General features: G+C 45.2%; 1 protein-coding gene across 1 annotated transcript in view; it reads right to left on the reverse strand.

The window, feature by feature from the left end:
- Positions 1 to 13337: 13337 nt before the first annotated feature.
- The window catches only part of huwe1 (HECT, UBA and WWE domain containing E3 ubiquitin protein ligase 1), a 74975-nt gene continuing 63412 nt past the window's right edge, over positions 13338 to 24900 (reverse strand). Inside the window, exons 74-85 of the mRNA XM_083657007.1 lie at positions 24016 to 24263; positions 22471 to 22573; positions 21313 to 21462; positions 20905 to 21150; positions 20684 to 20801; positions 20435 to 20575; positions 20050 to 20337; positions 19698 to 19803; positions 18902 to 19019; positions 18046 to 18227; positions 17419 to 17609; positions 13338 to 13958 (exon numbers count right to left, since the gene is read on the reverse strand). Of these exons, the coding sequence (XP_083513133.1) occupies positions 13856 to 13958; positions 17419 to 17609; positions 18046 to 18227; positions 18902 to 19019; positions 19698 to 19803; positions 20050 to 20337; positions 20435 to 20575; positions 20684 to 20801; positions 20905 to 21150; positions 21313 to 21462; positions 22471 to 22573; positions 24016 to 24263 (1994 nt within the window). The 3' untranslated portion in view covers positions 13338 to 13855. The remainder of the gene's footprint in view (positions 13959 to 17418; positions 17610 to 18045; positions 18228 to 18901; positions 19020 to 19697; positions 19804 to 20049; positions 20338 to 20434; positions 20576 to 20683; positions 20802 to 20904; positions 21151 to 21312; positions 21463 to 22470; positions 22574 to 24015; positions 24264 to 24900) is intronic.

Here is a 24900-nt window from a genome sequence, read left to right on the forward strand (position 1 = left end):
ACCAGTATGTGGATGGACAATGCTAACGCCATTAGCACCATGTTCTGGGTTGTACGGTAAAATAAGAAGCACAGATTTTGGTGGCCTAACCTAACCAAAAACATCTGCCTTGTAAAGAAAAAAAAAGAAAAAAAAAAGGAAATTGACCCAGGGGCCACACTGAGTGAGGTCGGGGGGCGCACGCGGCCCGCGGGCCGGCAGTTGCCCGCCCCTGCAGTAGCTAATAGCCTGCACAGGTGAAGTGACAGCTCAGTTTTGTAGCAGTAATCTCTATCCGCTCTCATAAGCTCCTTTAATTTGTTCTGTCACTAACGACATCGGCTGGGCTTCAGTTCATAATAGTGTCATCAAAGGCACGATGAGGCAACCGTTACGTAACGCCGGTGAATAAAAAATGTGTCATGAATTTAGTGCCGTCTTTTATCTGTGTCTGCGGGGCGGAGCCGGGGGGCCGGGGAGCGGGGGTGCAGACGCACTGATTCCAGGGGTAATGAAGGACTGGTGATCTGTGTTGTGACATGACAGCGGCGCAGTTACACGCTTGATAAACGGCCATCCAGCACGCGTGGTGACAGAGAGCTGATGCATGATGGGACACTGGGCTTCAGGGCGGTCGGTCGACACAACATTCACACACAGATTTACAGATGCATTTTGATCATCTGATGCTGAAGGTACAGGACGAGATGGAGAAAGCCTGGGGCCAGAAAGACACTTGGACTCGAGCATTCGGTCATTCGGACTCGGAAGTTGGAGACGAGCACTCGGACTTGTTAAATGATAAAGGCTTTTTTTGGGTTTGTAATAGGCCCTAATAATTTGGCATAAAATATTGATAGCTATATTCATACCGTGATATTATTCAATTTCGTGCAAGGGCAGGCACGTGTGTTCCACCTACATGTGGATTCACGCTCACGTTCAGTAACTCTGGACTCAGACTCAGGTAATGGGAAGAGACCCGACTCAGACTCTTCTAAGATGATTCAGGCTCGAACACTTTGAGGCCATTTACACCTGGCGTTAACATGTGGTTTCTGCCATCAGATTGCAATCAGATTGTATTTGATCACTTCAGCCTGATTCCATTTACACCTGGCGTTAACATGCATTTTCTGCAATCCGATTGCAATCCGATTGCAGAAATGGGTGTCCTCTCAATCCGCATACAGTTGCTGTATCCAGATTGAGAGGACACATTGCATTTACACTTGTGTTCAATGTGTACACAATGCATCCCTGACCACCTCCGGAGGTGGTTTGGCCGATCAGATTGCAATCCATCTTCAATGCGTTTTGGGGGTGTTTACACCTGTACTTTCAAGTGATAAAACACAATCTAATTGCAATCTGATCACAGAAAACACATGTTAACCCCAGGTGTAAATGGCCTCTTTGGGACTCGAGACTAGACTCGGACTCGAGAGATATAGTGACTCGACTACAACGCTGGCTCAAAGAGCCACTCGGTGTAAATGGAGCAGCAGCAGCAGCACGTCCAGCATGGTTTTTCTCTGTGCCTCTCTCTCCACCCTGAGAGTGACAGCGGGCCCATCTGCCAGCCGGGCCCCAGGTTCTGCCAGGCCCGGCCCGCGGACAGAAGCCGAGCGAGGCGGCAGCACAGGCCGTGGCTTATGGAAGTATGATTGATGACCTCCTGGCTTTAGGTAGTTCTGAACTTCTGCCAGATGAGATGAAGAAAGAGCTGGAAGGAGGTCTGGAGCAAACCCATGGCTGGTTGGACGGCTGCCAGCACTGAGGACAAAGACCCAGGCCGCGAGATCAGAGCAGGACATGGAGGATGGAGAGGATGAGGTCAGACAGCTGCCCGTGTTGGGAGGATGGGGAAATGAAGGTGCACAGCTGCTGCACAATCGAAAGATAATTCAGTCTAGAAGATCAGATGTTTGTTTTGTTTTTTTACACAAAAGAAGAAGAGGAGGCAGAAGACCACTCACTCTCCCAGAACATCATTTTCCTTCAGAGACAGACTGAGAGGGAGGCAAATACAGGAGGTCTTAAGAGGTCTTGAACATTGCACCTTTAGGAGGAGAAGAACCATCCGTGTGTGATGTTAAATATAACATCATCACACCGATGGATTGTTGCAACACAAAGGTTTTGAACGTTTCAAATCAGGAGATTAGAGGTCTTCAACATTGAACAGATTGCATCATTACTGGGAGCAGAACCAGATTGATGAAATGAAATGAAAAATGTTGCAACGAAGGAGGCTTTGAAAGTTTGAAACTCCAAAGCAGAGTTAACCTAAAGTTAAATTAATAAGTTAAGTGTATAGTTAACCTGAGCCTAACAGAGTTCATGCGGCTTCCAGTTCCAGCCTCCATCTGATCGTTTCTTCCGAGCGCTTATCTCTGTGGGCCCGGCTGTTAAAACGAAGACAGTAATGTAATATTTAGAAGCTACTTGCTGCTGGAGGCTGGAGGTAAAATTAGTGTTCAGCTTGTAGGAAGTATCACTCAGGACCGATCAATAGAACTAATGCCTCTGCTGTCTCTTGGATCGGAGCTTCACGTCCTCCTCAGAACCAGAATGGATCGCTATTATCCACAGTCTATTTCCTGATCCCCCCCAAAAAACAAGCACAAACCTTAAGACCACGGTGCCACTCCCCCTACAGCCCATTTTCTCTCACCCCCCGCCCCTTCCTTGACCCCTCCCCCCACCACCTATATCCCCCTAGCCACCCCACCTACCCACCCCTCGAATCCCAACTCTCTACCACCTTCCGCTCCCTAGCTACAGCCCCTCCCCCCCTTCCATGCACCAACACCCATATCCCCCTAGCCACTCCACATACCCACCCGTCGAATCGCGACTCTCTAGCACCTTCCCATCCCTATGGCTCCTCCTTCCACTACAACACAACCCATATCCCCATAGCCACTCCACCTACCAACCCCATAAATCCTGACTCTCTACCATCTTCCTATCCGTAGCTATGGATACTCCCCCCACCCATATCCCCACCACTCCACCTACCCACCCCTCAAACCCCCACTCTCTATCTACCCCCTTCCTATCCCAAAGGACCCCCTAGCCACTAACCACACCCACCCCGCGAATCCCAACTCTCTAGCACCTTCTTATCCCTAGTTAGCTATACGGCCCTTTTCCCACTAGTAGTACACTCACTAAACCTCCATGACTTGACTGAGTGTCCTGACTTTTCCACCCACTGACCGCGGGCTGGCGCAGCGCAATGGAAAAAAAAAACCACAAAGCGTGATAAAAGAGGAGCTTTAAAGAGAAGCCTGAGCAGGAGTGAATCCATCACCGCCCGACCTCTACGGGGACGGGGTGTCAGCGAGGAGACATTTACCTCAGCCGTCACTCATTACCCTCGCACCCCAGCGGGGGGCGGGCCCTCGCCCCCCCCTCGCTCCAGAACCAGTCATCTGTAAGGGAATCCAGTCCTCACCTGCCCTTCGCAAAAAAAGCTCATGTTCCTACTGGAAACTCTCCTCTAACTGTAAGTGAGTCAGCTGGCAGACTGGCGGGAGAGATGCAATGATATATGAGGAGCAAGGAGAGAGAGAGAGAGAGAGAGAGAGAGAGAGAGAGAGAGAGAGAGAGAGAGAGAGAGAGGAAGGCTATGAATGAACAACTTAAAGACCGGAGTTGCAGGAAAAAAAGATGGAGTCAGCAAAAGAGAGCGAGAGAGAGAGAGAGAGAGAAGTCCATCAGCTTAAAAAGCAAGGGGGGGGGGAGAAGAAGGCAATATAGTAAATGGCTGCAGTATGAGTGTGTGGGTTCAGACAGAGAGGAGGAACAGAAATATGGATGAGAAGATGAGATGGAAAGAAGAGCAGATGAAAACAGAAAGGGAGGAGAGGAGGATAGTGTGTCATGGAAAGAGGGATGGGAGGGGGGGGGTGCGATGGGAGATACGTCAAATTGAGTGTGTGTGTGTGTGTGTGTGTGTGTGTGTGTGTGTGTGTGCATCAGACAGAAAAAAATATGCAGACAGGGCGAGAGGAAGGAAAGTGAGAATGTGTGGTGGAGGAGAACGTTGAAGAAGAGATGCCGGGAGAGAGAGATGAAATGTCCAGCAGAGGAAGCTGAGAGAGAGAGAGAGCTAGAGAGAGAGAGATGAGAGAGAGAGAGAGGTAGAGAGAGGTAGAGAGCTAGAGAGAGATGAGAGAGAGAGAGAGATGAGAGAGATGAGATGTTCAGCAGAGGAAGCTGAGAGAGAGAGAGAGGTAGAGAGAGAGAGATGAGAGAGAGAGAGATGAGAGAGAGAGAGCTAGAGAGAGATGAGAGAGAGAGAGATGAGAGAGAGATGAGAGAGAGAGAGAGAGAGAGAGAGAGATGAGATGTTCAGCAGAGGAAGCTGAGAGAGAGAGAGAGGTAGAGAGAGAGAGATGAGAGAGAGAGAGATGAGAGAGAGATGAGAGAGAGATGAGAGAGAGAGAGAGATGAGATGTTCAGCAGAGGAAGCTGAGAGAGAGAGAGAGGTAGAGAGAGCTAGAGAGAGTGAGAGAGAGATGAGAGAGAGAGCTAGAGAGAGTGAGAGAGAGATGAGAGAGAGAGAGCTAGAGAGAGTGAGAGAGAGATGAGAGAGAGAGAGAGCTAGAGAGAGTGAGAGAGAGATGAGAGAGAGCTAGAGAGAGTGAGAGATGGACAGTGGGAGAGGTATCTTGTCCAGCTCATAGCTAATGTCCACTCTGCCTGGCTGCTCTGTTCATGTTCCTGTGCTGCTGATGTGGCTTGTTGGTGCTGCTCGCTGCTCCATTGATCCGGTTAAAGTCATCAGTTGGCTGGAAGGTCAGCCAGCCGCTCTCTGACCCGCCCGTTAATCACTGGCTAATTGAAGGGAAATTGCCCTGATTGAGTTTCCTGCCTGGACGCTGGCCGATATGACCGCTCCTTCACTCACACAAACACATCTCATTAAGGCCTGTTAACTGCATGCGAGCAGCATGTGAGTGAGTCACCCACAGACCAATGAGCTGCGGGTTCAGTGCGACAAAGCCTAGGGTGCGGTGCTGTCATTGGCCGGGAGCCAGGTCCCGCCCACAGGATGGCTGCTGCTGCTGCTACGTTTTTTCCCGCCACCGTTATTTCCCGTTAGCCTGCTGATAGTATTCTGTTACATCACAACACGGCCATCTTGGTAGGACAGGTGATTGTAATCAATTAACAGGTGATTACGATCAAGTGACACAAACAGCCAATGAGCTGCGTGTATTATTGTAGCGCCATATTGGTAGGAAAATACTTGTGACATCATGGGAATACTATGAACACAAGTTGATAACGGGCGCCCCCAACTCAGGACCCTTTGGGCTCAAAAGCCCTTTTTTTGGGACATGTTTCTGGCTCAATTATGTAAATGCTACAATTGCATAAATAGTCAATATTTAGTCATACAAGTATGAAATCTGGCAGCCAGGGAATATCCTGAAACAAAGGCGAAAGTAGCAAAATAAGAGTCTGGGGGTTGCTTAATTGCATTGCATTTTAAATGATCACACACAAACACACACACGCACACACACACACACGCACACGCACGCGCGCGTGCACGCACGCGCGCGTGCACGCACGCACGCACACACACACACACACACACACACACACGCACACAAAGTCAGCTTGACAAATGCTCATCAAAAATGATTCTTATCCAGCACTATAGTGAATATCACTGCCTCCCTTGTATACAAACACCTCCCCATTTATCAGCTTTGATGAAAAACAGAGTTTTCAGTCAACAGACTTCCAGATTAGTCCAGGTGATATGTGAAAATTGTTCACTTTTTCCGAAAAGCATGAAACTTTGTACACCTGTTAGCCTAAAGTTTGGTGCCCAAAGTTTGGTATAACCAAATATGTTTTGCAAATTGCACCTTATGTCCTGAATCACACATGATAGCACAGAAAAGGTGATGTTTTCCTGGTTAAGTATTAGAGAGGCTGTCGTCGTCGGCAAAGTTTGAAAATGTGGGCAGATAGTCAAACTTCTAACATTTGAATTCCCAAGTTTCCATCATTGATATTTTGATATTCAAAGCAATGTTTTGCATATGATTTGCTCGTGGAGAAGGTTTCTAGAGCAAAGACATGCAAGCCTACAGCAGAGCTGTGTATATAGAAGAGTCGCGACATCTCCATTCACTCCAATGGACCAGTTTTTACTCTCAAGAGTTCCAGGAAGTAAGGTCCTGGATTAAGCAGCACTGTCGAGTTGCAGCAAAATGGACAATTTGTGTTGTACTTTGAAAGTGTTGTTTTTTTTAAATCAAATTGTACATTATCAGTTTTATTTTAGCATTCAAAAGTAGCGCGAAGACCCCTTCCTGGCTGTTCATTGGCTAATGAGTCACGCATTTTGGTCCTCCGCTGACGCCACTCTCTCTCTAAATTGCTCTGGCCTACAGGCGACCTTAACTACAGGAGTTTACTGCCTTTCACCTCAAATGCCTTGATGATTTTCTACCTAAAAATAGGAATGATCCTTTTACTGTCCTTTATCGGGTGTCACAATGGACACTGTAGCAATTACATCAGCCATGATTTGCATATTTTATTACAGCGTAATAGAGCAGCTGTGAAAATGTCACCGAGAGGATAGGGCTGTGCAATTAATCGAATTTGAATCACAATTACAATTTTGGCTTCCCACAATTATGAAAACAAGATAATTGAGATAGGCAATTATTTTATATATATATTTATTTTAGTTAGCCCATTTATTTATATATTTTTTCCCTTTATTTTCATGTATTTCTTTGTTTTTCAGTTCAATTATATTTAAAGTTCAAAGAAATCCAGTACTCAAGTTCAATTCAAGTTTAATAAATGCATGATGTTGCAAAAAAAAAAGAAAGTAATCAAGTTAAATAATGGTGATCTCAATATCAGTCATAATAATCGTGATTATGATTTTTGCCATAATCGAGCAGCCCTACGAGAGGATCTATTTGAACTGTAGCAATCTCATTTTACAGTAACAGGTAGATTAGGTTTGTTTGTTTTCAAACGATGCCGTCAAATCCCACTGCAGTTAATCCGCAATCATTCCTGATATAATTCCTCTCTAACCATCAACAGCATTATTATTATTATTACTCCTTCAACTGATGACCTTCAGTCGCTCAGCAGCACAGCATCTAGCCCATGTGATCTACAACAGTGGTTCTCAAAGTGGGGGTTCAGGGGCCACCAGGGGTCCTTCAGGGGGTTCCAAGGGATCCACAGGAAATTGAATTATTATTATACGTCACCATTATTTAATTTACACTATTTTGATCATAGTTTCACTGTTATTATCACTCTACCTACAATATAGATGGTCATGGAATTCTGGACGAACTCTGAGTTCATATCTAATAATGAAAATTTTCTCAGATTTGGGGTCGAGAGACAGCATCAAATGGGCGACCGTGCCAAATGTGTACAAAATTAGGGGTCGTTGATATGACATTTTTTGAAAATCACTGATCGAAACATTAAGGCTGAATTTCACTCTTTTTCTTCTCTGGATTGTTTTGGGGCATTTTTGCCTGTATTAGACAGCACAGTAGATAGACAGGAAAGGTGGGGGGAGAGAGAGGGGATGTCATGTGACAAAGGACCACGGGTTGGATTTGAACTCAGGTGGGCCACGTGAAGGAAGGACTAACCTTAGTGGTACCTGCTCTACCAGGTGAGCCATCGGGATGGGATGTCCTTTTCTAAAATGCCACAAGGTGTCCACTCCTGTGCCATGGTGCCGTGGTGAGGGAGAAACAGGGACTGCAACACGGATAAATAGATGGATAGTCTACAGATACGTCTAAACACAGAGGGAAGAAACACATTGACATTTACAGTAGATATAAACTGTCACTTCCGGTTTGGATCAGGAGTCTGAGCTGACCAAAGGCCACAGACAAGATCTACCTCAAGCCTAGACTCAGCCAAGCCCAACTGAGTCTAACCTTCCCCGGTCATCTCTCCACATCTATAATGAGAACAGTACAATCCTGTATGTGGAGGCACCAGGCACTGTGTTCTACTTGAAGGACAAGTGCAGAGCAAAAAGATTTCTCATGGTGTGAGAATCAGCCTCTTATCTTTAGCCAAAGTTGACAACACTCTCCTCTCTCCTCCCCTCCTCTCCTCCCTCTCCTCTCCTCTCCTCTCCTCTCCTCTCTCTCCTCTCCTCTCTCTCCTCTCCTCTCCTCTCCTCTCCTCTCATCTCCCCTCCTCACTCTCCTCTCCTCCCTCTCCTCTCCTCTCTCTCCTCTCCTCTCATCTCCCCTCCTCACTCCCCTCTCCTCCCTCTCCTCTCCTCTCTCTCCTCACTCTCCTCTCCTCTCATCTCCCCTCCTCACTCTCCTCTCCTCCCTCTCCTCTCCTCTCTCCTCCCTCTCCTCTCCTCTCCTCTCATCTCCCCTCCTCACTCCCCTCTCCTCCCTCTCCTCTCCTCTCTCTCCTCACTCTCCTCTCCTCTCCCTCTCCTCTCATCTCCCCTCCTCACTCCCCTCTCCTCCCTCTCCTCCCCTCCCTCTCCTCTCCTCTCCTCTCCCTCTCCTCTCATCTCCCCTCCTCACTCCCCTCTCCTCTCCTCTCTCCTCTCATCTCCCCATCTCAATCTCCTCTCATCTCCCCTCCTCTCCTCTCCTCTCATCTCCCCTCTCCTCCTCTCCTCTCCTCCTCTCCTCTCCTCTCCTCCCCTCTCCTCTCCTCTCTCCTCTCCTCCCAGGGCCTCACAGTCGGAGCCGAAATAGCAGCAGCCTCATCAGGAGGTGACGACACAAAGCGACAGCCTCCTAACACCTCCTCCCTGACGTGTCACACTGCTGTCATAACGGAGAGGCCGCTCCTGTCCGCCTTCATCTGCGCTGCGTGTCTCGACACCGAGGAGCACAGGGTTCACCACACCGGAGGCGAGATATTCTTAGCGTACAGAGGAGGGGAAATGTGAAATGTTAATTCATGACGTCAACACCGGTTTGACTCGTGAACGCTTCTGCTTCTTCTCTCCTCAGATTTCCACTGGGATGCTTTTACACCGGGGGAAATTCAACCCTGAGCAGCAACGGCTGTAAATAGTGATACTAACTGGTCTCTGATGGAAGATGAATCAAATGATGAACAGAAACACTCAATGGCCTCAGTGGCCACATCCAGCAACAAGGGCTCTCCAGCTCTTAATGAGAATGAATGGTACCGGGGTGGGCGGGGCGGGGCAAGGAAAGGGTTAATCACGGTCATCAATTACCTCCCGAACAAATATCTCTCCAGCCAATTAGAAACATTAAATCAATTTCGCTAATGAACGGAATCTGTCCCTTTGCCAGTTTGGGGCTCTATATGCTACAGAAAGTCTTTGATCATTGTGTACTGTGAGCGCTGCTGTAATATTGTGATTTATTCCAGAGACCCTGAAGGCAGCAGCAGTAGAATGTATGCTCGGGCTGAGAGCTTTCTGGCTGGTACACAAAGTAGACATTATTAATGAACTCCCGCATTCGTTTCTTCTCCAGCGCACTTTCTGTATACAATAATTGATGGAGAGGGTTCACTATGATGAGTGCACCCTGTTTACTGCCTATATGAGCTGATGTATTTATTAATGTAGTCCACAAACATCCTGAATATTGAACGCTGATCGATTTCTTCCCCCGTTTCGTTCGACGATTAATCGGTCATTTATTTCCGATAGCAAGAAGAAGAAGAAGAAAATATGGAATACTCTGACAGATGGTGATTTGGTCACATGGTTTCTCTCAAGCGGACTGGAATGCAGACATAAATGAATGAAATGATTGCACCGGTCAGGCGGTCACCTCTACAATGTGCCTGAAGCATGGAACAGAATACATCAGAGGGTTGAGTGCCTTTGCTAGAAAAACCAAAATGCATTGACATGGAGAGAACGTGTGTGACAGGGAGGAGAGGAGCATCCTGTTCATTCACTGCCCAGTCTAATGAGCCCCACCTAGTGGAGGGGCCGCCAACGTGCATGCAGCAAGGTTTGAACTGCAAATGCTGCTGCTGTGGCTCATTTGGCAGGAGCACCCATCATGCTATCTCAATTATCCCCACAAACAATGACAGAGAGATTATTCAGCTGAGTGTTTCAACATGATTTCTTCAAAGTAAACAGGAAGCAGCCTAAAATGAAATCCCCCCGACTATAGCGCAAGAGTAAACCCATTTGAGAAAGTGTATTGTGAAATCCGTTCCCATAGGCATGGTGGGACTAATTATTTCTCGACTTTAATTGAGAATCAAAGTCTCCACACAAAACGAGCATGCCCACAGTGTGCGGTGCAAAACCAAGCGTGGCCACTAGTAAATTGCATCTGTGCCTCACACAGGAGGAGGGGGGGGGGGAATCTAAAGCCAGGGCTTAGAGTGAGGCCTGGAATAGAGGCAAAGTGACCGCCTACTTCCTGCTTCAGCACTGTACCAGAGATTTTCATCCGCCATTTATTTTCCCATAGACATTTCGTAAAATGCCCATAAAAATAGTTGTACTCGTTCAAACCAAACGGTTCAGCTATATTTAGAAACAGGAGAGGCCGCATAACATTTCACTCAGACCAAAACGTTAAAAAAAATGCAGATTTAAAGAAAATATTTTTTCTATGCAGTTTTTTAAGTTTCGGTCCGAGTGAAATGTTCTATGGTCTCTCCTGATTCTAAATATAGCTGAACCGTTTGGTTTGACGAAGTAAAACTATTTTTTATAAGCATTTTACAAAATGTCTATGGGAAAATAAATGGCGGATGAAAAATCTCTGGTACAGTGCTGAAGCAGGAAGTAGGCGGTCACTTTGCCTCTCTATATCCTGCATGACAGCACTGTAATTTCATTTATCACGCCTCAGCACACACCAAATCAGACATGCAGGGGGAAGGGGGGGGAAGTCAAAGAAGCGGGGGGGTCGATTTCCTCTGTTGTAGCAGGTCCTCAAGTGGAACAGATGCAGCACGCAAGAGCAGGTAAGAGGAGGCACACACACAGAGAGGGGATGACAGGCGCAACACGGGAGACACGCAGGGCTATGGAGGAGCCGACAGGGCGGGGGTGACCCACACAACACGTTTATACCCAGTGTTGGGGGTAACTCATTACAAAAGTAACATATTACATGTAATATATTACTTTTAGCAGTAACTCAGTAATGTAACTGATTATTACCAATAGGATTTCAGTAATATTATACCAGTTACTTTGTCAAGTAACACAAAGTTACGAATTGAGTTATTTTTTTTTAAATCAAAGCACATATTTAAATAAAGATACCATCATTTCCTAATCAAACTGTGTGTTTTTATGCAAATAACCACTATAGGTGACAATCACAAAGGAATAGGATAACATTTAGAATTTTGGACGGTTTAACACCGACTTCAAGACAGTTGACATTATTTTTCGGGACGGCGATGTCATTCTGCTGCCGCAGTTATTTTGGTCAAATTAATGCAAAAGTAGTGTAATAAGTAACGCGTTACACTACACAGACAGTAATATTGTAAAGTAACTTATTACTTTGAAATGAAAGTAACTAGTAATATGTAGTATATTACATTTTGAAAGTAACATGCCCAACACTGGTTACACCTGGGTGTTGTGGCTATACTGTATATACATGGTACAAATAATTACCTTTAAATCCCTATAGCTGAGATGGTCAACTTTAGCCTGTTTTCGGAAACCCATTCAGAGACCAGCATCAACTCTTCTTGAAGCAGTTAGTTGTTGGTGTTTTCTGCAGATACATACATTGTAGTATCATCAGCATAAATGCATGCATTTCTTTTGTACACATGGCAAATCATTTACAAATATGGAGTATGAGAGTGGTCCAAGACAGCTTCCCTGGGCAAGTCCACATTGTATCGATTTTATATTTGACAGGGTACCATTAAACAGAACACCGTTAAATAAATAACTTTTCATCAAATTGATAGCTGAGGTTTTAAATCCATATGCAGATAGTTTGATAAGTAATAGCTTGTGGTCTATGACATCAAAAGCTGCACTGAAGTCCAGCAGTACAGTAGCCTACCCACCACCATTAGCTTCCACCAATTTTTTTTAACATCCGTCATCTGTTAATTGTGTTGAGGCTGTACATATTGATTAACCCACCTTATATGCATGTTGGAATTCAGAGTTGATACGGTTTTCTGAAATATAATGCAGAATCTGTTTAAATACAATACCCTCCATAAGTTAGCTTAAAACAGGGAGAATGCTAATAGGCAGACTATTTGATCAGTGTGATGGTCTGTTGTGTGTCTGTAGATCAGTGTGATGGTCTGTTGTCTGTAGGTCAGGTGATGGTTGTGCCATGAAGCCTGCTTGCTGCGGCTGCAGTGTGGGCGTCCCAGCCGGGCCCTTCAGCCAGGTCTGCCGTCCAGCATGCTGCCCTGATCCACTCAGCCTCCAGTGCTGTCCAACACCTGTGTCTAAAATGCAGTAACGTGCATCTTGCTTGCACCAGTGTTCCTGTATTTTAGACACAAAGTCGCTGATTTGGGTGGGATGTGAAATAGATTTCAGGGTTTTCCCGAGTAGAGCAGGCGTCAAGACTTGCGCTTCCGTCATATATAACATTTTGTCGGGGAGTGACGATCATATTTTTCCAATCACTTGTGGAGGTTCAAGGAAAAATAAGATTTTGGTCAGAGAAGGGTTACAGCTTTTCAATTCAGAGCGCCCCAAATCCCTCCAGTGACCCCCCCTTCTAAATAACAGTGCCTAAGTAATGACATTTATGTGGATAGTGTCAAGTGCGGGGTAACCTTATCATGGGGGACATTGTGGTTGATCCACACCTAGGATGAACATGTTATGTGGTGGGTGATCAATTTATCCTGCATCAAACGCACTGGGGATTCAATTAATCCGAGATTAGATGGACAATTTCCATATTTCCAATAGATATTTTCTAATTAACTGTCTGAATCCAAACAAACTAGTATTTTGGTGTGATTACACACTACCGTACATAATTGGCAGATTTGTTTTAGATGGAGAATGAATTCACTGCATGTGATGGTTAATACATTGTTAAAAGAGACAATAGACTCAATTTTATGCATTTATTCATGTAGTTATTCCACTCTGATTCAAAGGCTCAAGGCTGGGTCAGCGATTTAATAGCCAAAAATACTCTAGAATTTATGGTTAATGTCTTTATCTCCTTCAGTTGTTCTCTTCATATTTTTTTGTACCATCCTTCCTTAGAAATGCCACAAAACTTCTGAAAAGTGCATTTTTCGTGAATATCTCCAAAACTTCTTAAGTCCTTTCACCCCCCCAACCCCCCCCGCCGCCCATAAAAATGTTCCCCCATCTTCAAGGCTTTTGAGGTCACAAATTTGCAACAAGAAACAACCAACATTTTTTCCCCAAACGTTTTATAACCATTCTGTTCAAACACAACCTTCTCTTTTTTTCTTTTTACACAGCCAGAGAAGAACAAAAAAGATTAAACAATAAACTCCCAAACCTTTTGTACAGAGAAATCAAAACTAAATGGAGAAAGTCTCTTATATTAGTCCATGTTTTTTATCCTCTGAAGCCGCTCTCGCCTTTGCCATTACATTGGGAAGGGAGACACAGTTGTGTCAACATGAGGCTCTGTGTGTAGTAGGCAATGTCAATCAGTCCATTTCACTCGCTGGTTTATTTGTTTCTTTATATGGATTAGAAACCAGTAAGTCTAGAGGCCATTCAACAAGTAATCCAGTCATGTCTATGATGGTGGACTGTGTGTATGTGTGTGTGCGTTTATGGGTTATCATCAGTATGAACGTGTCAAGAGTAGGCAAGATCTAAATCAAGTGTTTGTATGCTTGTCTGTGTGTCAAGAGTCTCATCGTTTTAAGCCAGTCCGAATCCCTCGGAGCATTCCTGAATGGCCAACAGCAGCATGTGTCTCAGCTTTTCGTAGCTCTCGTAGGCTGGGAGGTCCAGCTGGTTAAAGCTGAGGGAGGAGAAGAAAGAGAGTTTTGCATTAGAACAAAGTGAAGGCTTCACAAATCGTCCATTCTAGACCATGGTGTGTAATTACTGTATGTATGGTCTTTCACTGTTCTCTCCACATACTCTCTCTCATACCCTCCCCACCTCCTCCCCTTCCTGAACTCCCCCCCGCCCACTATTCTAAAGCATGGCATCCATTCTATTCTAAAGCATGGCACCCATTCTTTCTCCCTTCCCCACATTTCCCATTCCCTCCCCACGTCCTCCCTTTCCCTGCTCTCCTCCCCCACATCCCCCCACTCTCCTCCCCAACATTTCCCATTCCCTCCCCACCTCATCACTTTCCTGCTCTCTCCTCTCACATTCCCCCTGCTCTCCCTCCCCTGCACCCTCGCCACCTCCTCCCTTTCCCCACTATTCTAAAGCATGGCACCCATTCTATCCTATATTTCTATATTTTCTATATTTCTCTATCAATTGTTCAATGTGTTATTATTACTACTGTAATTTGCTGTCAGCTAGAATTATCTAGACATATTTTCTGTGGAGCCCTCTGAGACATGCTTGTGAATTAGGGCTATACAAATAAAACTTGACTTGGTGATCTAGCAGCATGTGTACTAGGGCTGTTGAAACGAATTTTGATATTCGAATATTATTCGAATTTAATAATTATGAACGAAATTCGATTATTATTATTTTTTAAAAACGAATATTTTTTTATTAACACATTGACTGCCAGACGTTTTTTTTTGCTGTAGGTAGCTTCTGCCAAGCCGTTTTTTGAGGATTATGGCTCATTTTATAAGAGCCGAGGATTCGTTTCAGCTTGGAGTTTGTGAACATACAATATCTCAAAAGTACTAATAGAATGTGTACTTTCTCTGTCTAAAAGAGTTAGTTTGTAGAGTTAGTAGTTATGTAAGCATTAGCAGTTGAATACAGCATGGTTTTAGCGTGAAAAAGAATATTCAGAGATAAACGGCTTTTTGTGAAATTGGATGGAACTGTCACTTTAACCATTCATTTTTGGCTCTCTCTCTCTCTCTCTCCCTCCCCCTCTCGCTCTCGCTCTCTCTCTCTCTCTCCCTCCCTCTCGCTCTCCCTCCCTCTCTCTCTCTCTCTCTCTCTCTCTCTCTCTCTCTCTCCCTCCCTCTCGAGTTGCTTCAACTCCGCCCTCCGTGGGCGGACAAGCTTGTCACCAGTCAGTGCTTTGCTGCTCTCCTGTGCCTGCATGTCTGGGCCGCTGTTTGAGGAAGTCGGGAAGGACTCGCTCGTTTGGAGTTTTGGTTGAGAGAAGTTTTTGCGATTCTGGTCATATTTATGCTGCGTGTTTCAAAGTGTGTTCCTCCAACTGTAATCTATCACCCGATCATAGTAGATCGGCTGAATCTATTATGTAAATTTGCAATCCCGCATCGCCAGCAATCAGCGCGAAAAGGAGAATGGCTGGGCTGAGAATGGCTTGACAAGTTAAAAAAATGCTTTCCTTTCTCTAGCAAGGAGAGCACTGTTGCCACTTAGTGGGTCGGTGGAATGGGTTGTAAACGTTCGGTGGCTCCAATAATTATATAAGAGATGTAAAAGGCTTAGATGCACAACCCACCGTCAAAAAAAAAAAATCGATGCCAAAAACGTGTAAACACGTTGTTGGCAGGGAACAGCTGGATTCTGAAAACGTGTTCATACGTTGTTGGCAGTGAATGAGTTAAAAAAAAAAAAATTTTTTTTTTTTTTTTAGAACACTAGAACAGTGACAAGTTCTGACAACATACTTGAAGAAAAGAGTGTTAACTGAAGTTGACTGTTGAAGCTGCTATACTGATGTAAACCTACCTGTAGCTCTTAAAATGTATGTTCATTCATTGTTAACTGAAGTTGACTGTTGAAGCTGCTATACTGAATGTAAACCTATAGCTCTTAAGTGCAATACGTGACTGATTTTTTTGTTGTTCATGGCTCATTGTTGTTTTGGCAAAGTTTACTTATTTGTTTATTGATAAGGAGCTCAAACAAAGGCTGTGTCTTTTTTTATTATCAATTATTTTATTTTAGCATTTCAGACAGCACCAATACATCACTGATGAATATTAACTAAGCTCTGGTTATCTGACCTATTTTCTAATGCAATGAATGTATGTACATTGTACAAGGAACATGTTTTCTTAAATAAACATCATTGCTGGACTATTTGTGATAAGCCTAATATTATTTTGAATATTCATCCACCATTCACTTTTCCATCTACATTTGGTAAAATGCTTAGAAAAAGTTTTACTTGGTCAAACCCAAAGATTCAGCTATATTTAGAATCAGAACACAACATAAGAGAAGACAACAATTCACTCAGACCAAAATTTTTTTTTTTTTTTTTTTTTTTTAACACCTTAAGTGCCATAGCCGAAATAATTCGTCTTACATAATCCAACGCTTAAGTGCCAGAGCCGAGTTTACTCGTCTTACATAAACATTTTTTTTTTTTGACGGTGGTACATCAATCAACAACTTTTACATCTTCGAGATCACTATTGGAGCAAGATAATGTGTATAATCTATTTTACCGACCCACTAAGTGTTGACAGTGCTCCCCCAGACGACCGAAATCAAAGAAAAAACTGCCGCGGGACCAAGCCGTTCAAGGAAATGCCGTGGCGATTTTACAGTAATCCGTTCAAGACTTGTCTTGCCTGAGAGCGGCCGCGCACCGGCAGCAGCACACAGAGAGCGGAGAGCGATTTGCAAAATAGATCATAGGTGAAACACACTTTGAAACACCTCAGAAAGGCCAGAATCAACATCTGCCCATCGCCCACGCATTCCCCGGCCCATCTTGACTCGCACAAGGAGCGTCTGCACGCAGGCAAGCAGGCAGGCAGGCACACAGGCAGGCAGCAGCAAAAGCGCTTCTGACACGCCCGCTGTACAGCCAGGAGGAAGGAGGAGAAGACACACGGAGGGAGGAGTTTGAATGAGAGGGGTGTTTCCTGTTGTTATGGAGGAAATTACTGTTCAAAACTATTGTTTAGAATGTCTGACGGTCTTACTGATGCCAAAAATGAATGGTTAAAGTGACTGTTTCACAAAAAGCCATTTATCTCTGAATAAATTTCCAGACGCTGAAACCATGCTGTACTCAACGGCTAATATCTACATAACTACTAACTCTGCAAACTAACTCTTTTAGACAGAGAAAGCACACATTCTATTAGTTATTTTTAGATGATTGGTGTTCATGAATTCTTAACAGAAAAGAATCCTCGGCTGTTTCTAAAATGAGCCAGAATCGTCAAAAACACCCCTGGCACAACTTACCTACAGGAATGAAAACATGGCTGGCATTCAATGTGTTAATTCAATTAAAAATTAATTAAAATATTCGAATATAATTCGAATATTAAAATGTATAAAGCACTGAAATTCGAATTTGATTATAGAGGGAGATTGACAGCCCTAATGTGTACCAGGTATGAGCAGACGGCAGGCGGTCGGTGGAGCGGTCGTCGCGGTGGATCTGGAACTTCTGGATGCCGTTCATGCCCTCCAGAGCAGTAAAGCCCTGCAGGGGCACCTTGGACGTGCCTGTAACAAACTGGAGGAACTTGGCCCGGTCTGCCTGGTCAAAAGAACGCAAGGCCCTCCAGAACCACTGGATCTGAAAGTGAAGGGCGAAGTAAATAAAATGCCAAATAAAAACAATGAAACAGATCATTCTAACAACCTGAGCAATGACAATTTGGACTCCATAGGTTTTCAACTAGGGGGGGAAATGGCTAACATAGAAACTTGATTTATGTTCCAAATTGCCATGCATGCTAAAATCAAAGTAATGTCTGCCTCTGAAATTAACATGAAAATAAAAATTTACCGAAATTCTTTCTTTTCAGTGTTTTTGGTCAAACTGAATGGGACTATAGTTTTCTTAGATAATCCTAGTCATACGTCCTCTCACATGTCCATTTTCTGACAGACATGTACAGCTGAGGACAGCACACGTGAATGTCAAGAGTAACTTCCATAGTACATGTTGTACATCTGTGTACTAGCCATACCTGGATGGAGCTGGACTGGTATCTGTGTACTAGCCATACCTGGATGGAGCTGGACTGGTATTTGTGATATTCTGTGTTGGCCTTCAGGTCATCGATGTCAATAGTGGGCAGGCCAGAGATGAGCAGCTCCAGCTCCTGCTCAGTGAAGATGGAGATCAGCCTCTTGGGGATGATCTCATAGAAACCCTCCAGGAAGGCTGCCAGCTGCTTGCGGATGGCACCTAGAAAGCCAGTACAAGTTTACACTCAGTGCACTTTCAGTAGCTCGGTCTACTTTTCCGATTTATTATGACTGCATCAAATTATGTTTTTTGTTACACCGATTAATCTCACAATAAAAAATATAAACATTAATGATTATTTGCTTAGTTCATTTAGGCATAAAAAAAGAAATAAACAAGGCTAGGTCAGAACCTAGCATATGGTCAGCGCGATAAAGCGTTCACGAGCGACGCTTGTGCTGGCAAAAAATAATCTAGCAGCTCAAGATCCAAAGCTTTCCTGAGTTGTCATGTCTTTGAGGAGCATAGTAAACGTCAATCACATTTGGGCAAGTATCAATTATATGCTATGAATGCTACAGGTTATTGTTATCCTCCAAGATCTTTAGGTAACTATTAAGCCAGAGCCATCAACAGTCAGGTCTGTAGTAGTCTCGCTTGCCAGCCTCCCATCACTTCCGTAAGAGGAGTCTGGCTTTATGTATGCAATATATCATTGACTGTAACTTAATGCATCTTTCATGCATACGGCGAGACATGTCAATAAAAATCCACATTAACGACATTTGCATGAATTGATTTTGTTCAATATGACGACTAATTGTTGCAGCCATAATATTTATGGAAAATACAGTGGTCAGTGATGTTTTTGTGTCGAACAACCATGATCTCACCTGTCATCTTCATCTGGCAGACCAGGTGCACATACTCTTTCTTGTTGTCCTCTGTGACCACGATATTGGCTCCATTGGGCTTGAGGTCCCTCACTTCACACACCCCGAACTCCTGGACCTACACACACACACAGAAAGTCCTTCAGCACTTCGCTACGGGGCTCAAAAGTCGCTCATCCCGATCTCGACTCTTCTCGTCCCTGGCACCTCAATGGTGGAACGAGCTTCCACCTTCGGTCAGGACGGCTGAATCACTGCCGATCTTTCGGAAAAGACTAAAGACACACCTTTTCAGGCTCCTTCTGGGCCCTTCTTGATCTAACTTCATTCTCTCTCTTTCTTAAAAAAAAAAAAAAAAAAAAAAAACGAACCTAAACTAAACTTGTACCACTGTTCCTTCAGAGGTTGTAGTTGTCATAGACTGTGTTGCATAGTTGATTGCTCTATTGCTGACAAAAATGTGTTAATGTAAGTTGCTTTGGATAAAAGTGTCTGCCAAATGACATAATGTAATGTCATGTAAAGCACTGCTTCTCTTACATGGACAGTTTCAGCTGACTATTTCACTGTGAGCCACAGTTGGCATCATCATCCCCATTAACAGCAATTTAGATCCATCACAGTCTAAATTAGCACTTGGTAGCATAATTGCTACTTTGGCTGATGAAACGATGGGGAACATAAAGGAAGTGGATTCAGGCCCTCGAGGCCCAATAGCAATTTCACCCGTTAAGGAGAAGCACGACAATCAATGTTCCACTTGAAGCTAAATGGGCAGATTAGAGTAGAGACATACCTCAGTGCTGAATGTCAGCTCATAGCCCAGTGTAGACACATCGTTCTCCAGCAAGTACACCAGGCCCTGGAAGAACGGGTAGTCCTCGCTCTCCATGTCTGTGTACCTGAGAACACAGCAGAAACACATCTCAATCATGCATACGTTCCACACTGAAAATTAAAATGTGTTCATCGACTTGGCCCATTTAAATTTGGGGATACAATGGCCCTTTACTACATTAATAATATCCACGAGACCGTGATTTGTACCTACTGTACCACCACAGGAACCAAAAAGAAACACCAGAAAAGAAATATAGCTAGCTTCCTGGTCACCACAAAATGTGGTTAACCGCTGGTGGCTCCAGTACCTGACGCTCTTGCCCAGGATGTGCTTGTAGAAGCTGCGGGTGAAGTAGCACTCCAACAGCCGGTTGTCATACACGGCCTTGGCTACCACTCTGCCCACAAACTTGAAGTAGCTGAGGTGGTTGGGGTTGCAGTGGGACGAGGGGTTGATGGTGTAGGTGACGCGGTCGCCCGGCGAGGTGCGGAACAGGGCGTACATGGGGTTGAACATCTCCCGGGAGATGATCATGTACCATTCCCTCAGCAGGCCGCCGGCATCCTGGCCCTCCTCTCCTTCGAAGACGATGTACCTGTAAACGGGGAAGGGAGAGGAACAGGATTCAGGTTCGGCGCTTCATAAGCGACGGGACGTGAGGGGGTGGGACATGAGGGACAACGGAGCCTTACAGCCTGTTCTTCATGTCCTCGGGGCTCTTGCGGTGCAGCTCCCTGTAGGAATCCTCAAACACATGGTCTCTCCTGACGTGGACAGCCATGTCCTCTTTCCTCAGGCCTTCATCCAGTCGCTCGAGCTCCTGACGGAAGTATCTGCAGAGATGGTCGAGAAGAGCAGAGTGTCAGCAGCAGCGAGACCAAAGAGCCACTAACTGTGCATGAGATTAAAAAAAAAAGGGCAAGCAAGATCATCCTCCTTACTTCCTCTTCACGTCGAAGTCCAGGATGCGGATGTAGTCGACCAGCACTGCAAAGGGCCCGTCGGCCAAGTGAGTGGTGGACTGGCGCAGGATCTGGTTAAGCACTGTGCGGTGAGTTTCTAAAAAGGACAGAGAGAGGATGGAGGCATGTTAGGCTCTGTACTACATCTTCAAAACAAAGCCACGTCATTTCTCCTAACTCTGATCTGCTGCTGGACTCACCGGCAAAGCGGAGGAACTTCTGGGTGTCCGGGGGCAGGTTTGAGGAGATGTGCATGGAGGAGGGCTCTCTGGAGAAGAAGGGGTCCAGGGAGGAAGGCGTGGCGGGCGTGAGGGGTGCTGGGGACAGCGGGGGAGGCTCATCTTTAATGTGGGACAGCTGGCTCTCCCGGGTGTCTCTCACCGGGGGTTTGCTCTCCCGCTCCGTGGCATGGACCAGGAAGAAGGCCTCCACAGCTGGCTGGAGAACTGGAGAGACAAAGGGATTATGACTAAGATGCTCCATCACTCAAATCATGCTACCAAAAAAACCCATCTAGGTTTCAAATTCCATATCACATGGAGGACATTTCTTTTAAAAGTCAATCACAATTTTTTAAGAGGCATTTGCCAAAAAAGGATTCCACATACCCAGTACAGCATGCTGGTCATGGGACTCCTCCAGCTCTTTCAGGCACTCCCCGAGCATATCCCACAGCTCGTCCAATAGCAGCTGCTCGCTGAGCAGAGGGAGCTCCGGAAGCCTCTCCTCACTCTCCGATTGGCCGTTTCCTTCTTCATCTTAAAAAGGAAAGAAGAAGAAAATAGATTGCATCCCTTCTGTTACCATCTACGTCTGCTAGACTGGAACAATTCTTTGGTTCTTACTATGTGTACGACTGTAGTATTGTAGTACAGTTACTCTGTTAGGCCTTGGCCACACTGATCCGTGGTGTCTGTCCGTGTGCGTTCATTTCTCTGTTCACTTCCATTCATTTTCAATGACAGCTGTCCGACTGTCCGTGGAGCACTCAGAAGCGTACGTATCCAGAAAATTTGCATACGTTTTGATGGACAGAAAGTTGAAGAGGGATGAACTGTTTCTGGATGGACGTATCGGATGGTCGGATAGTCACTGTCCGTTTAGCCAATCAGAGTCGAGGTCTCGAGAGGAGGCGTTCCGAGATTTGTTTCAACTTCAAAGAAGACGAGGCGGTGAACGAGGCTATAAGGGATTCCCCAGCAAAATGAGTAAAATTGTGTGATTTCACTAGGATTTCAGTGACTAGAAGTTAGTCCAAGGGGAGAATGTAGTGCATATACTTCTCTCCAGTTATCTGCACATGATCTACATTATATTATACTCGCGCTGTTCATGTCATTTGCATCGAGTCACATTTCCAAGGAGCTGCACGCAGGCTGCGCAGGCCGGTTTGCCGGCCGCGCAGCAGTGCCGGCGCTTTTGGCGAGGGGTTTGACGTAGACTCAGTTCTCATGCATCGGACAGACATCTGTCCGTTCAATAATTCTGTCCATTTTCTGACGGATCAGTGTGGCCAAGGCCTTAGAGAGCGTCTTCTCTGCACTGTATGTGACATGATGCTACATGTCATGTTGTGTCCTGCACATAGGATCAATCCTGTAATGTGTCAGTCTAATCAATCTAATTCCTCATGCACCTGTTGTACTTGGCAAATATGTTATCATTTTTCAAACATGCCAAATAAAAATTGAGCACTTTTAACATAGGATCAACGTGTCCTGGGTTACTGACATACGTGTGTGTGTGTGTGTGCAGGCAAGTCCTACCCAGAGGTGCAGCGTCCTGCTCCAGAGGGGACGGCTGGTCCACATCCATGGGGGACTCGTCTCTGTGGGCTGCTTGGGCCTCTGACATGGACTGCACCTCAGACTAAGGGACACAAACCAGGGAGGACAGGATGGGGGGCAGAGGACAGGATGAACAACAGAGGGGGGGGGGGGGGGGCAGATAAGAAAAAAGAATGGCAGAAATAAAGATTAATATGACGCCAATGTATTCAGAGTATAACCATCTTGACTGACTCTCTGCCTCATGACAGACAGTCCCACGAACCCTGTGAGAGGAGAGAGGTACTGCTGCTAAGTAGGGAGGGAGGGGCCAAAAGCATGAAGCCATGTCAGCCAACACAACACACAGACATCAGAATGATCAACAGATCCTACAGTTTGGAGCAGGCAGCACGTTCACGTCACACCGACCACGTCAACAGATTGTAAAGTTTGGAGCAGGCAGCACGTTCACGTCACACCGACCACGTCAACAGATTGTAAAGTTTGGAGCAGGCAGCACGTTCACGTCACACCGACCATGTCAACAGTAGAAAACATCTCAATGCACAAGAGGATGATAAAGAATGCGGGAGCATCATTGGCACATGGGTCCTCCTGCTGCTGCTGAGGGCTGTCAGTGTTGATCATGTCAGCACAGTGGATGTTGTTGTCAGTACGTGACACACAAGATAGCAGGGTACTGTAGGCTGAGTGCAATCTGCATGATGTCTATAGCAGTTATCAAAGTAATACAATCATTTAGGATGCAATTTATTGTGAGTGTTTTGTTCTTTTGCAAATAAGAGTAATGTGCGCAAGTTGTTTTGTAGGCCTGTGAGTCTTCACTGGCCTCGCGATTCCATTACGATTCATCTGTCAACGATTCGATTTGATTCCACGATGCATCTCAATACAGCTCCAACAGTATCGCAGCTCCAAGTATCAAATCCTCAATTTTCTGTACTATTACTGCACATGGCTACTTTTTCATCAATTAATACAAGCAGTCAGATAAATATCAAGTCTCTTTTTTTACTTTAAAGTGCTTTAAAATCTGAATGTGAACAGAAATTTAAACAAACCATTCAACGATTCATCTGTCAACGATTCGTTTCGATTCACACGTCCGCATCGCGATGCATCGATTATACGATTAATCTTGAACACCCCTATTGTTTTGTTTGCCTTGGGTTTTAACCCATTCATACCTGATGCAGCATTTGCGTGTATATCCCTCATTTGTGTGCGTATCCCTTTAAGACCGCGGTTCGCGGTCTTAAAGGGATACACACACAAATGCTGCATCAGGTATCAATGGGTTAATTTGGCTTATAATGTCTCTATTGGCACAAAGCCGATATAGACATGATGCATGTCTGATAACAGCAGCAGCTTCATAGCCTATGTGTGCATCATCACAGTAGTCTGTAGATAGCTGTTGCTAACTGCTAATATGCTGTCTAGTTTTCCAACAGGCTCTGGTAAGTGTGTGTGTGTGCGCAGTGTGCCTGCTGTCAGTGCAGCACATGCTAACATGCTAACCGTGGCAGCAGCAGCAGCCGTGCCTGCAGGGGGAGCTGCAGCACCAGCGGGGGCGTGGGGGAGCACCACGGACGATCCAGCAGCAGCGGCGACGACGGAGGCAGAAGAAGAGGCGGTGGGCGGGGGCGCCTGCTGGAGCCGGCGTGCCCGCTGGCCCTCTCTCACCATCTGGATGATGGCGTCGGCCTCGGCCTCCAGTTGGCGCACCGCAGCCTGGATGCTGCTGGCCGAGCCCAGACTGGTGGAGCCTGGAAGCCACGGAGAGAGAGAGGGAGGAAGAGAAAACCATCAATAGAGAGGCAAAGTGAACGTCACTTCCTGCTTCAGCACTGTACCGGAGATTTTCTTCCGCAATTTATTTTCCCATAGACATTTCATAAAATGCTTATAAAAATAGTTTTACTTGGTCAAACCAAACAGTTCAGCTATATTTAGAATCGGGGGAGACCATAGAGAACATTTAACTTGGACCAAAACTAAAAAAACAACATTGAAAATATATTTTCCTTAACGCCGCATCTTTTACGTTTTGGTCCGAGTTAAATGTTATGCGATCTCTCCTGTTTCTAAATATATCTGTATTGTTTGGTTTGAACAAGTAAAACTATTTTTATAAGTATTTTTACAAAATAGTAAAATGACCACCGCTCATCCGGTATCAGACTTTGCTGAGGTGCTGGAGCTTAAAAGTATCAAGATGAATGAAAAAAGGAGCATATAGATAGAAGATATTTGCACAGATTTGAGTGTGCGGACGCTCCTTTTTTCATATAAGTATTTTTACGAAATGTCTATGGGAAAACAAATGGTGGATGAAAATCTCTGGTACAGTGCTGAAGCAGGAAGTGACGTTCCACTTTGGCTCTCTATAAATGAACAGAAATA

The sequence above is a fragment of the Poromitra crassiceps genome (assembly GCF_964638095.1).
Source record: "Poromitra crassiceps genome assembly, chromosome: 20".
NCBI classification, from domain to species: Eukaryota; Metazoa; Chordata; class Actinopteri; order Beryciformes; family Melamphaidae; genus Poromitra; species Poromitra crassiceps.